Source organism: Primulina huaijiensis, chromosome 6, assembly GCF_012295235.1.
Source record: "Primulina huaijiensis isolate GDHJ02 chromosome 6, ASM1229523v2, whole genome shotgun sequence".
Lineage (NCBI taxonomy): Eukaryota > Viridiplantae > Streptophyta > Magnoliopsida > Lamiales > Gesneriaceae > Primulina > Primulina huaijiensis.
Window position 1 is genome coordinate 20,857,257 of NC_133311.1, and position 13,671 is coordinate 20,870,927.

General features: G+C 37.1%; 4 protein-coding genes across 5 annotated transcripts; 2 read left to right on the forward strand and 2 right to left on the reverse strand.

The window, feature by feature from the left end:
- Positions 1 to 2,268: 2,268 nt before the first annotated feature.
- LOC140979401 (eukaryotic translation initiation factor 3 subunit D-like) lies at positions 2,269 to 3,716 on the reverse strand. Its single transcript, XM_073444783.1, is given in 2 exon segments — positions 2,269 to 2,682; positions 2,685 to 3,716. Coding segments are annotated over 2 exon segments (1,254 nt in total). The 5' UTR covers positions 3,688 to 3,716; the 3' UTR covers positions 2,269 to 2,431.
- An 827-nt stretch (positions 3,717 to 4,543) lies between these two features.
- LOC140978175 (sulfite exporter TauE/SafE family protein 5-like) lies at positions 4,544 to 9,808 on the forward strand. 2 transcript variants are annotated; one of them, XM_073443022.1, is made up of 4 exons: positions 4,544 to 5,428; positions 8,086 to 8,217; positions 8,299 to 8,409; positions 8,530 to 9,808. In XM_073443022.1, exons 1-4 carry the CDS (start codon positions 4,613 to 4,615, stop codon positions 8,836 to 8,838), a joined length of 1,368 nt encoding a protein of 455 aa, XP_073299123.1. In that variant the 5' UTR covers positions 4,544 to 4,612; the 3' UTR covers positions 8,839 to 9,808. The 2 variants fall into 2 exon arrangements, with proteins under 2 accessions (XP_073299123.1, XP_073299122.1); XM_073443021.1 differs by having other exon boundaries at positions 4,545 to 5,428; positions 8,299 to 8,448.
- LOC140978178 (transcription factor bHLH115-like) lies at positions 9,448 to 11,660 on the reverse strand. Its single transcript, XM_073443025.1, has 5 exons — positions 11,349 to 11,660; positions 10,624 to 10,686; positions 10,322 to 10,399; positions 10,080 to 10,242; positions 9,448 to 9,993 (listed from the first exon to the last, which is right to left on the reverse strand). The coding sequence occupies exons 1-5, from the start codon at positions 11,501 to 11,503 to the stop codon at positions 9,742 to 9,744; spliced, it is 711 nt and encodes a 236-aa protein (XP_073299126.1). The 5' UTR covers positions 11,504 to 11,660; the 3' UTR covers positions 9,448 to 9,741.
- Positions 11,661 to 12,110: 450 nt separating this feature from the next.
- Positions 12,111 to 13,587, forward strand: LOC140978177 (GLABROUS1 enhancer-binding protein-like). Its single transcript, XM_073443024.1, has one exon. The coding sequence runs from the start codon at positions 12,246 to 12,248 to the stop codon at positions 13,416 to 13,418; it is 1,173 nt and encodes a 390-aa protein (XP_073299125.1). The 5' UTR covers positions 12,111 to 12,245; the 3' UTR covers positions 13,419 to 13,587.
- The last annotated feature ends 84 nt before the right edge of the window (positions 13,588 to 13,671 follow it).

Here is a 13,671-nt window from a genome sequence, read left to right on the forward strand (position 1 = left end):
CGAAGCCGCAATTTGAGCTATCTGTCGGAATTGAACCCTAAAGTCTAGTCGATTTACACTTTCCCCGTCAAATTGAATATATTACGTTTGATTTAAAATGGATTTCAAAAATTCGACCTCTATCATATATTTTAAATTAAATTTTATCCAAATTTGAATAAACTAAACAAATCAGAAAGATTTAAAATCAATCAATAATTCAAATACCTCAATCCACTTGTATAAATTAAATTTTATCAAAATTTAAAATTTGCTAATAAGTTTGGAAAATAGACTTAATGTCCTGACAGAGAAGCCTACTGTTTAAAGTTGTAGCCTGAATATTTTATTTTATGGCCATAAATGCGGGGCATCTTTATTTGTATTTTCAACACCTAATACCTGTACAAAAGAATGGTCCTTTGGTGTATAATTTACTTAATGCCTGAAAAGCAATATAAATAAATTATCCAACGTCGAAGATTGCGCCCACTTTTATACTTTTTCAGGGCTGAATCGAGGACGGGTACAACATAATTTTTTCTATATGTTTGTAGATGAAGCAAGCTCTGTATAATAATCAATGTATATGGCTGAATCAATGTATACCGTCAATAACTTTGATTGTCGTATAATTTAAAATATTTAAATTATATTTGATCAATAACTATAACTTTTTTTTTAATAAAATGATAAATATTCAACTTTACAAATAATATCAAAACTAAGGATGTAATTTGGGAGAGTGATAATTACACTTAGAAGGATATTTGGTTTCACAACGATGTCTGCAATGTTTTATTTTTAAATATGTTTTGCCTTAAATTACCAATTATAAAAATTAATAAAATTCTAAACACTCGACCCGAAATAAAGTTGCAAAATTTGACTTGCATTCTGACAAAAAGTGGCAAAATTTCTGTCGCTGGCATTTCCTGAAAAATATTAAGGACATTAAAAATATTTAATATAACTATAACTACAACTTAAAGAAAAAGGACATAACTATGATCTTAATGTCCTCAAGTTACAGCGATCATAACAAAGATAAATATAACTTGAAGGACATTAAAAATGTTATTGTTGTGGATGGACACACAATGCATTATGCTTGTCATTTGCAGTCTATAAATGTGGCGTTAGTTGGAACAAAAAAATCCAAAAATCTTAATAGACGAAGAGCTGATGGTTTCATGAGTTGCACAAAATGAGAATAATACCGATAATGAAAAAATACAGAAGAAACCTAAATATCAAACTCATCACGGTTGTAAAAACTTCCGAGATTAATATAAAATGTATAACTGCATCGGCCTGGACGGCGCCACTTATGCATGAGACGGTTGTTTTAGTCGACTCAAGTTATATAACGATGGGCAGACGGTCGAGACGAGTGGAGACGACGGGCAGGCTGGCAGATCAAGTGTTACAACCAAGGAGGAGTGCAAGGAACATCCCCATTAGAAAAGTTGACGAAGATTTAGATACATCGGACGAGGAGAATGAAGAAGATGTTGATTTTGAGTCCGATGATAAGATGATTATGAATGTAGTAGATGGTGCATATGCAGATGGTTTGAAAGACTAGTTATGTTTAGTCTAATGTTTGTTCTAATGATGGATTAAAAAATATGAAATTTAAACTTAGTTTTTTGGCAAAAATAATTATATTACTTTGTTAACATAATAACGTTAATATGATGATGAATCTTTATTAATTATCTTGTTAGTTTGCATTTATATATTTATTTGCACATTATCTAAATGATATTATATAATATGAAACTTTATGTTTAAACATTATTTAATTTTTACATAAAAAATGATGACTATTTGTGATAATATTGCATGATTATATATGATTTATATTTAAAAAATTAATTAAAAATATTCAACAGCCTAGGCAATCAAGGCGGTCGGTCCACCGCCTCCCGCCATTTACAACATTGACTATACCATTTTTTGTGGAAACGTCGAAATATATAGATAATTTGAGCATAGATCACATACTACAGTTGCGAATTGGGGAAAAAACATTTCCACCAAAATGAATATCCAACAACCAAAGTAACATCAAGATTTTACAATTTTTTTCTAAACCAAATTCTACGCGTAGAATTTACTCTGTATGTTTTTCAATATAATGCTACACGCTATTACTATGTCAACTCTCCATCAACATTGTATCAAAACTTCAAACACAGTTCAGCCCAAATATTATTACAAAACTTATTGCATAGAATTATAAAAAAAAAAAACTCATTTATGGAATAACCAAACTAAGGCAAGTCTCCAATTGTTACCTTAACCATTCCATGACAAATAAATTAAATAGCAGACAATTGTTTACAGCAACAACCACTTCTAAAACTTCCGCTACAATAAAGTATTTCAATTTCGATCATTAAAAAAATTAAATATAAAGCTATCACAAGAAACAGATCATTAGCACTTAAGCAGCTTCCTTGCCAATCTCCTCACCTTCCACATCGTTTGTGGTAGCAATTGCATCCCCTCCATCAGCGGTCTGGCTTGGAGGCTGAACCTGTTCTTCCTCTGGCAGTGGCTCCTCCACATAATCATTATCAAAAGCATCCTGTGGGACGTCATAAATTCGCACCTGAGGCTTAGATGGATCCTTAACCAGCACATACTTGCCCTCCTTCAACTTCATACACAAGTCTACAATACTCTTCACAATACCCACATATTGGATGTATTCAAATTGATCTGCGCCACAAAATCTCGAGGTTTGTACCCTACTACCGCCAATATTACATGGTTAAAGTGATCCCTAGGGTGAACCCTGGACACATACCCAAGTTTCATCATATCAGCACCAGCCAACAGAGCCTGTGCAGTCCATTTTGCCATCTTATTTGCATTGTTCTTCAACTCAGTAGCCAATTCCGCACCTCTCTGCGTCTCCAACTTCTGCCTCCACTCCACACCTGAATACTTGGGATCAAACTCATTTAGTGCATTAAGGGTCAAAAACGACCTCTGGTTATTCGTATCCACCACACTATGCACTTCACACCTGGACACAAGATACATGTCATCATCCAGTTTCCACCTTCTGTACCTATAGGCAACTGATGCCACGTCTTCCCCTTCGTTGGCAAATGGGTTTGGCTCCTCAAAAGTCACCTAATTCCCGTTCCTAATCAAAACCTGCTGCGAAAAATTCTGATTAATATAGGCAGCCTCCACACTCAATGACTGCATCGAATTAATGTCCTCCTTTACATCAGGCAAGGATTCCTGAGACGTCTTGTGCACAGAAAGCAAATCCAGCTGAGACCCATCACGCTTATCGAAGAACAACTTGTTCCCAACACGCTGAATCACAATATCCCACGAGTAAACTGATCTGGTGGCACACATGAGAGTCGATAAAATAGTATCAGTCGCAAAAACCGTTGCTTTGTCCTCATAAGCCAGCCGGCGTATTACAGGATCATCCGTAGTAGTAACTCTGAAGAAATTCCTGCTCTTGAAGCGCTCCAATGCACGACAGTTCTTTGGGGTCCGATCATAAGACCTATCGTAAAATTCAAGCCCACCGCAAATCAACAAATCCTCAGGTTCGGGTACCGAAAAGGAGAGTTTCAAAAAAGTCGCGAACGGGATTTGGTCGAGCATATTCCATTCGGGCTGAATATCCACCGAGGATTTTAAAGCGGAAGACTCGCGACGCTGCGGCATCTGCGAGCGATTGAGGTTGTACAATCTGTCGCGGCATTTTCGAAAAATTAACTAAATGATTTGTTATCATTATCTAATTGATTCATAAAATTTTGTTATATTTTTTAATTATTATTTAGATAAAAATAACACAATTATATTAAATATATGATTTGTAGAAATAATATATAAATTTTTGAATTTTTTAAGTGTATTAGATAATGTACTTATGAATAGATTATATGAGAAATTTGTTTTTCTAAATGTTTAGGATATTTTAGTAAAAAGTAGGTATTTTGTGAGACGATATCACATATCTTTATTCGTGAGACGGGTCAACTATATCCATATTTATGATAAAAAAAATAATACTTTTAACGAAACATCATTGCCTATTACACCGTGGCTCCTGTGGCATACAAAAAACAAAAACAAAACCTATATATACTATTGATACTTAAATTTGAATCATCTAGAAAAATTTAAGTGAATCCAATAGAACAAACACTTTCTTAATCCTTCTCATCTTGAAGTATCTGGATCAGAGATCAAGATTTAAAAAAGTTTTTTCACGCTTCACATTATTTTAAAACCTTCATTTTTGAGACCGGGCTTTAGACCAATGGTCTCACCCACCAACTTAAGCTGGCTCCTTCCTCGAGTTCGATCCCCCTTCTCATCGTGCGTTGTAATAAAAAAAACCTTAATTTTTACTCAATTATCATTTTTGAAAAAACTTCTTTTACGCCAATTAAACCGAAAATGTTATAATATTTAATATGATAGTATCCATTTCGTCATCTTTTCTCTTAATAAATAATATAATATAATATATTAATATTAAAGGCTTTGATATATTAATATTAAAGGCTTTAAAAGGACTTATCAGTTACCACTGGATCGATACCAAAACACGAACGCCATCGTAGAGAAAACTCCAAGAAGAATGAAGCGCAAATTCCTCAAATTTCTCTTTCTTCTTCTCATCTTCTACGCAACCTTCGATGGTTCCCAAGCAACAGTAGAACGAACCCCACCCAGTTCAGAAATACCAATTTTCCTCCGAAGTCCCAACACTGGCAACACAACTGCCCTCCTGTTGAAAATTAATCTACAAGGAGGAGCACATTCAGCACACACAGCCCTGAAACCAACTTTTCCATTCTTCTTCGCTGGTGTTCTTTCCTTCATGGCGGCGGTTATTTCCAGCGCCGGAGGGATAGGCGGAGGCGGCTTGTTCATACCCATCTTGACTATCGTCGCCGGGTTAGACCTCAAAACAGCTTCCAGCTTTTCGGCTTTCATGGTTACAGGAGGATCCACCGCCAACATTGCAAGTCATTTATTCTCCGGAATTCGAAAGCCCGGCAGTAAACCTCTGGTAAATTTTGACATCGCGCTGTTGTCAGAGCCATGCATGTTACTGGGAGTGAGCTGCGGTGTGATATGCAATCAGGTGTTCCCCGAGTGGCTAATCACCGTGATTTTTGCCAATTTTCTCGCTCTCTCCACCTTCAAGACATGCAGATCGGGGGTTTTGTGCTGGAAATCGGAATCGGAAGGGAGTAGGAGATTAAATGGTCGCCTGGAATTTGGAAATGGGGAGGATAATGGTGATGGTAGAAGTGAAAAAGTCCCCTTGCTGAGTGAAGAATTGAACGAAGCGAGATCGAGGATGCCATGGATGAAGCTTGGCAAGCTGGTTATCATCTGGTTTTCGTTCCTGCTGTTGTATCTTATTCGAGGAAACCGCTATGGACAAGTACGTTCATTTTCCTCGTAAACCTGACTCATTTGAATAAGTATGAATGTGTATTAGTTATTATAATCTAATATGCTACGTGAAGTTTAAGATAGCAAATATCCATAAAAATATCTCTAATTATTCCAAAATAATTGCACTTTATATAAAAATAAATATACTTGAAAATCATATTATCACTACAAGAAAAACGCTAAACGACAACGGATTTTATCCGTTGACGTAGGCCTTTAAAAACTGTTGTAACTGAGGGTGTTGTTGAAAGTCCGTTCAACGACAACGGTTTTTATCCGTTGTTGTAGAACAATTAGCGACGATGTTAATAAACCGTCGCTAATGCATTAGCGACGGTTTTTTGTTATCCGTCGCTAATATTAGCGACGGACTTTAATCAATTCGTCGCCAATTAGCGACTGTTTTATAAACGGTCGCTAAATTTAGCGACGGATTATCATCAAGTTCGTCGCTAATATTAGCGACAGTTTCTTAATGATGTCCGCCGCTATAATTTTCATTAAAATTAAAAAAAATTACTTTTAATAAATCAAAAAAAATGCTTATAATTTGACTGTGGTAACAATATTCATCTGACTATGCTAATAATATTCATGATTTTAACTAATACAGAAAAATTTAAAATTTAAAGCGAAAAAATTTACTCAAAATCGAAACTAAAATCGTGTAAGTGTTGTAATAACACAGAAAAATTTAAATTTAAAGCGGAAAAATTTACTCGAAATCGGAAACTAAAATCGTGTAAGTGTTGTAAAGTGATGTTGTGAAAATGGACCGAGAATGTGGCTATTTATAGAGAATTGACGACGGGTTTTGGCTAAACCGTCGCCATTAGCGACGGTTATTTCATTTAACTGTCGCAAATTTGAAAACTGTAGGTCATTTTAGCGACAGTTTTTTCTAAACGGTCGCTAATTTAAAATTAGCGACGGGTTTGTTTAAACCCGTCGCTACATTTAGCGACGGGGTTACTAAAACCGTCGCTAATTTAGCGACGGTGTAAAAACAACCGTCGCTAAACTTTAACATGCGACGGTCTTATTATAACCGTCGCTAAAGTAGCGACGGTTAAATTAAACCAATCGACAACGGTTTTTGAAAACCGTTGTCGATTGATAAAAAAAAACACGGCAAAAGACAACGGTTTATAACTTAAAAAACGCTAAAAGACAACGGTTTTTAGAAAACCGTTGTCGTTGACCTCCTAAAAGACAACGGTTTTATGAAAACCGTTGTCTTTTACCCCCTAAAAGACAACGGTTTTGTAAAACCGTTGTTAAAACTTACATACGACAACGGTTTTCACTAAAACCGTTGTTAAAGACTATAGGACAACGGTTTTTCACAAAAACCGTTGTTGTATATGCGTTGTTGTTGGGCGTTTTTCTTGTAGTGTATATTTTATATTTGAAAGGGGTCGACACTACTAGTAATTTTATTATAAAAAAATTTGGTACCCTTTTCTTTCTTTCCTTTTTCTATTTATTTGAGAATATGTTCTCACCAACTTGTCCGGAAGGATAATATAAATTCCATTTACAGATCAGTGAGAATCCAGCAGTATATATATAATGCCAAAAAATGCTAAAGTTTTGACGTATATCTCTTGTTATCCGCTATGTGCACTGAACGAAGCCAGACATGGAATTAATGTATTGCTGCAGGCTGAATCCGATGCATATTTATGTATTCCTTTGGATCGATCTCGAGTCTCCGCAGACAATTAGTAAAATTAAAAGGGCAGATACACGTTCTGCCTATACTCATAATTAATAATACATTCAGATCCAATTGATCGTTTGAGGAATTTAATATTTGGCGCATTAGGTTTCTTGCTTTCGTGTTATAAACTCAGGTTATCTCAAAAGACTTGCCTATTTAGTGTCAATTTAATATATTAATGTGAGATATTTGTAACATTGCCCATCTCTTCAGAACCGATATCCAGGGCGGTCCACTATAAATGACTTTTACTCACCTTTCAGCATTTAATACATGCATCATGTACATTAATCAAGATTATGATTGATCGGATGATAATCCTTTTATATATAGTCAATTCTGCTATGTTCACTCTCAACAAGAACACCGATTTTAGGTTGTAAAAGTTGTAGCATCCCAAAATATTTGTCTATTAGTTGATATAACTTTCTTGAGTTTATATATCACTCTTTATTAGTTTAATATATCACTGTTGGACATTTGAAACTGTCCACCCCACCCAGTACTTGACATGTCGCATGTATACGAGTCATGTGGCCACACATGATTACTATATTTCTGAAAATTTTTGATAGTTAATTCAAGGGATTTTGCATGTACATCTCTTACTAATTATAACCGAGATAAATGTCAAAATCAATAAGTATATGGATGCAACAATCCATTAATTTACTCGAGTATTTATATTTCGGAACTTCAGTGTAGAGTATGTCATCTTTTATCAACTGCTCACTCCTTGAAATTCATTCTTTTTGTTTGATGGGATAAGCAAATCATCATTGGTGATGAGAAGCGACCGTATTTGTACATTAAGCTAAAAAAAAAAAATCGATTTCGTGGTGAGCGGTCTTGGAATTCGAGTCGAATGGAGCCAAGGAATGCAAGATAATTACAGCCAAGTATTCTGTCAAAATTTGCAGGGTATCATCCATGTCCAGGCTTGTGGAAGAGTATACTGGATCATCTCATCGATTCAGATTCCTATTGCTGTTGCATTCACTGCGTGGATACTGTACCGTAGAGATGGTCCCAGTACTCCTTCCGCGTCGCAGGTGCTTGAAAGAACACTCATTTCTTGAATTTTCAAATGAATTTCATAGGAAAACTGAAATCGACTTTGTTTCTTTACCAAGGATGATGGGAGTGAAATAAATCCATGTTCGTTCCATAAGCTCATGTTCCCTATGATGACACTACTAGCTGGGGTTCTTGGAGGATTTTTCGGAATCGGAGGTGGAATGCTCGTGAGTCCGCTTCTTCTCCAATTAGGAATGGCACCTGAAGTAAGCCCCGTTTCTATCATTTTCTTAGCATCAAATTCTGGGTTTCAAGTATCTAACTCACACGTGCATCGCCTATCTCAGGTTACAGCAGCAACATGTTCGTTCATGGTGTTCTTCTCCTCGACCATGTCTGCTATTCAATACTTATTGTTGAGTATGGAAGATCTACACGGTGCTCTAACCTATGCAATAGTCTGTTTTGTCGCCTCGATAGTTGGATTGACTTTGGTACAAAGAGCTATAAAGAAACACGGGAGGGCTTCACTTATTGTGTTCTCTGTTGCCACGGTGATGGCTTTGAGTACTATTCTGATAACTAGTTTTGGGGCTATGGATATCTGGAGGGACTTTAGTAGTGGGAGAAGCATGGGATTCAAGCCACCGTGTTAAATTTTGACTTCTAGGCTCGGCCCAAGAACACAATTACCCCTCAGTTTGAATCACTCTGTTGTGGTAAATGAAGCAGTGGTTCAAGAATAAAACTAGCACTTGGTTTTTATCACTCTGTCGTGGTTCAAGTTGTATGTTTCATCACATTTCGCACCTCTCTCTAAATTTCTAGGCTGGTCCATGTCCATTTTCCGTAGTATCCAGTGCGATTTTTTAGGTTCCAATGGGTTGGAGAAGGAACCCAAACTTGGTTTTTGCATCACTCTGTTGTGGTACATGGAACCGTGGCTCAAGAATAACAACACTAGCACTTGGGTTTTGTCACTCTGTCATGGTTCAAGTTGTACGTTTAATAATAGATTTTCGCGCTCCTCTACTATAAATATCTAGGCTGGTCCGTGACCATTTTCTTTTCGTATCCCGTGCTAAATATTAGGTTCCAATGGGTTGGAGAAGGGACCCAAACTTCATAAATATCAGGAAGCAAACTTCACACTCCGTTCTCCAATTTAAATCCAGAGACTAGGAAGGGGTAATAACACATAGCACACATTTGATTCAATTTACAGAATACATGTAAACAGCTGTAATCTAAATGTCCAATAATTAAATGATATAAAATCATTAGTCATGAATTTTTGGTTAAAATGAATGTAACATCTTATTACAATTACTCGACTCTATAGCAACATCAAATTATATAACCCATCATGGGTAAAAATTTCCTCATTTCAAACTTAATAGAGTGGACGCCTATATAGTTAGTAAACGAAGAATAATCTTACTATATCATCAATGGAGGTCACTCCAGCAGCTTCACAAGTCAGAAGTTTTCTCAAAGAAAATCGTTACTTCTCTACCAGCCTCGAAAGCTAAAAGAAGGCAGATGAAATGTTTAGTCTGTCACGCAACTGGGGGGCGGAGAGAATGATCCTCTGAAGTATCGAAATCAGTGGGTGGCATAAGCTGCCACGTGGGAATCCCAGGGTATCCAAGAAACGGCACCAATTTGCTACCGATAACCTGTGGGGGAGGAATACGAGGGAGATGAGGTAGGAAGCCAGGTGGAGGGTTCAATGCTTTCAGTTGCTGCTCAAGTTTCTCTTTCTCTGCTTTAAGCTTCGTTTTCTCTTCTCTTATTTCATTTTTCTCCACCTACAAGTTAGAATTACATACCACCAGCCATAGCATAAACAAAATTACAGTACCAGGGAGATAAAATATGAAAGTCCAGCATGCACCTTGATTTCTTTAACATTCTCCTGTAATTTATTGCATGATTCTTGTAGCCTCCGGGCTTCTTTCCTCAGTTGAATAACCATGTTAACAGCATCATTCAATATAACACCTTTATCTGGTTTAGGTGGCTTCCCAGGTTCTATGATGGAACTTAGTTCTTGGAATCTTGAGATTAAACAAAATATAATATTAAAGTGTTCGTATCCAAGAACGCACATATAGATGTGACAAAAAAAGAGCTTGCCTGTTATTCAGCTTATCTCGTCGGATTTTCTCCTTGTAGGCTTTGGAATCATGTGCAACACATGCTCCCAACTTCATCCTATATGAAAATTGGTTGCATTTTTATGGATAGGAACACAATAAATCATTGAAGATGTGAGCGAGAATAAATTATCATCAGACAATAAAATTTCATTAATTGCTGTGAGAATCAAATGCCAATAGACAAGAAATAAACTTTCCAATGGATTGTGCACAAGGAATGCAGACATTGAAACATGAGTTCAAGCATTAAACAAAAAAATTCAAGTATGCTATGTGCACCTCTTTCTAGAGCCTGGCTCCTTTGTGCCATCCAGATTTCCGAAGCCATTGTCAAATTCCACACTGAAACAAGCGGGTAAGTTTTCTTAGAAAATGTTTAATGATTTCTGCAATCATGTTATACCGAGCAATCAACAACTAACAAAATGATAAAATAGCATCGTTCCAAAAATAAAGATTTTGATTTACTTCATAACTCATAAGCCACGGGCTTCCATTCAATAGAACCTTCATTAACAATATTTGAAAAGGAAACCATGCAAGATTAGTCCACAAATATGGCCAGAATACAAATTCAATGTGATGCTCCTCGTAGGAGTTTTCAAAGATCAGCAGAACCCTGGGCTCGAATTCAAAACTAATATACTTGGCAGAAGAGAGATGCCCACAATCGCAAGCGTTACCGATTTATTCCCCGCCCATTAATCTAATCTACGATATGATCACAAGATATATCGTCTGATGCTTTCATACTGCATGATATGGTCAGGAAATACGCTAACAGTAAAACACAAACTCAAAAGATTAATTCATCATCCTTATATAGTGAGACTACATAAACCATATACATATACTAATAGCGCCCCGCAATGCAGAAGCTGTACCTGGAGATCAGATTAGAGAACAGGAAATAAGTAGCAGCATTTTCATCAACCTATGAATAAATATACCTGGCCTTAAAAACAAAATTCACACAGCACAGTGAATAAAAACCAGTAACTCGCCTGAGAGATGTTGGAGGGGGCACGGCGCCAAGTGATTGGGTCCACTGGAAATTTGAGTCAAAAGAAGGCAGACCGCCACCGGGGACTGGAATATCTTCCAGCAAGGAGTAATCAAACACCCAATTCGAGGGGTTTTCCTCCAGCGGACACGCCATCGACCAGAGGAAAGAGAGACGCAAATGAACTGAAACGAAAAAATGGTAAATCTTGGCGGATATTTCAGGCAGATAATGGGAGAAAGCGGAAAAAGCAAGAAGGAAACGAGCGGTGGAGAAGGAAATATGTGGCGGGCTGTGTTGGGAATCAAATGGTTACTGTGGGGTGGGGAATAAAATAATTATACTTTTTTAAGATTGAAATTGTATGGATTTATAAAATAAGGTGACAACTGACAATAGTTGAAAGTTGAAGATCTTTTGGAAAAAATCAGTCAAAACATTTCATACATATATGTAAAATAATTACCGATTTAAGAAGATTTATATTATATATTTTTAATAATTTTATTTTTATCCTAAAAAGTAAAATCATATGCTATATATTTCTATTTTTTTATTTTATGTTTAATTTTGAATAAAATTTTCTTGCTACGCAGTGTCGATTATTTTTTTAAAATGAAATATGATATTATTTTAAACTATAAATTTTTAATATAATTTACCTAAATTTAACTAAACAAGTAAAAAAACACAACTAAATATATTTAAATAAATTAAAAAAATATAATCGTCAGAATCAATATGACTTGAAATCTGAGCACTCAACTAGTCGAACTTTAACCATTCATCAAACCTGTCGCCATGTCTATTATCAATTGTACATTGTGGTACTCCGCCTTTCCGGCTATAAACCCTAGTTCCTAATTACTGTCTTGCCTCATTTTCTCTCTCGGGAAAAATGGCCAAAAATCGGGAGCCCGTCGCGTCCGAAACTGAATCCGGCGAGGAAGGAGAAGAAGCTTCGTCTGAAGAAGTTGGATCCTCGGACTCCGACTCTGAACCCGAACAGGGCAAATCTCAATTTCTCAAGAAGCCCTTGCCCGCGCCTGCTGCACCCAAGAAAGCCCAACCTCTGACCACTTCAATTCCCCAGCAGCCTGCATCTTCTTCCGATGATGATGAATCTGGATCCGAATCGGACTCCGAGGGACCGAATCGCGAAGTCAAACCCCTCGCCTCCAAACCCATGGACAGCCCGCAGAAATCTGCGGCCGTCGGAAAGCTGAGATCTAAAACCAACGTTACTGGTTCCTCCACTCCTGCTAAATCCACCGGCGCGAAACGTCCTGCGGAAGGGAAAGAGATGGAGGCGAAGGAGAGCAAGAGGTCGAAGAAGAAACCGGAACCTCAACCTGAGAGTTCGGTTAAGAAATCCGCTTTGGCTGGCGATGAGTCAAAGAAACTGCTATTTCAGAGGTTGTGGAGCGAGGACGATGAGATTGCCATTCTTGAAGGTATGGCTGAATATGCGGAGAAGAAGAGGTCTGATCCGGTTGCTGATTTGAATGCTTTTCACGATTTCATTAAGAAAAATCTGCATGTGGACGTGACTAGAGTTCAGTTACAGGATAAAATCAGGAGGCTGAAAAAGAAGTACGAGAATAACAAGAGCAAAGAGATAGAGGGTAAAGATAAGACTTTCTCAAAGCCCCACGAGCAAAAAGCTTACGATTTGTCAAAGATTGTGTGGGGAAGTGAGAAGGGCAAAGAAACTGGGGTCGAAAAAGTAGTGGGGAGTCCAAAGGCTAACGGGAGTGCTGCAAGAAAGAATTCGAGCAGAAAGGTTAATGTGGTTGAAGATGGGCATTCTAAGGAAGTGAAGAGTTTGGAGAATGAGAATGTTGAATTGGCCAGTTTGGGATCTAAGAGATTGATTTCCAATAGTGAGACTGTAGAGGAGAGGATTTTGAGGGCTGGGGCAGAATTTTTTGAGGGAGACAAAAAACTGGAGGGTGCGAGAGAGTGGAGAAAGCTGAGACAGGAGGAGGTGGAGCTCCATCTGAAGAAGCTGGACTTGTTGCGTGCACAGACGAAGCTCGTGTTGGATGCTTTGAAGTCTACCTATCAGTGAAGTTGTGAATGACTTTTGGGTTGATCCCTGCGTTGTCTTAGTGGTTATATTGTCAGGCTAATGGTGGGATCCTTGTTTAAATTTCTAGTTTACTATCATTAGTGTTTTATTACCTGTCAACTGTGATGAGACTCTGCAGACTATTCTATTTAAGTAGTAAGCTTCGTAAGTCATGGGTTTAAGTTTTAAGTGTTTTATGCTATTTTTGGTTTGGTTTGATTTGATTTTGTCTGATTTTTGTTTTTGATGGTTT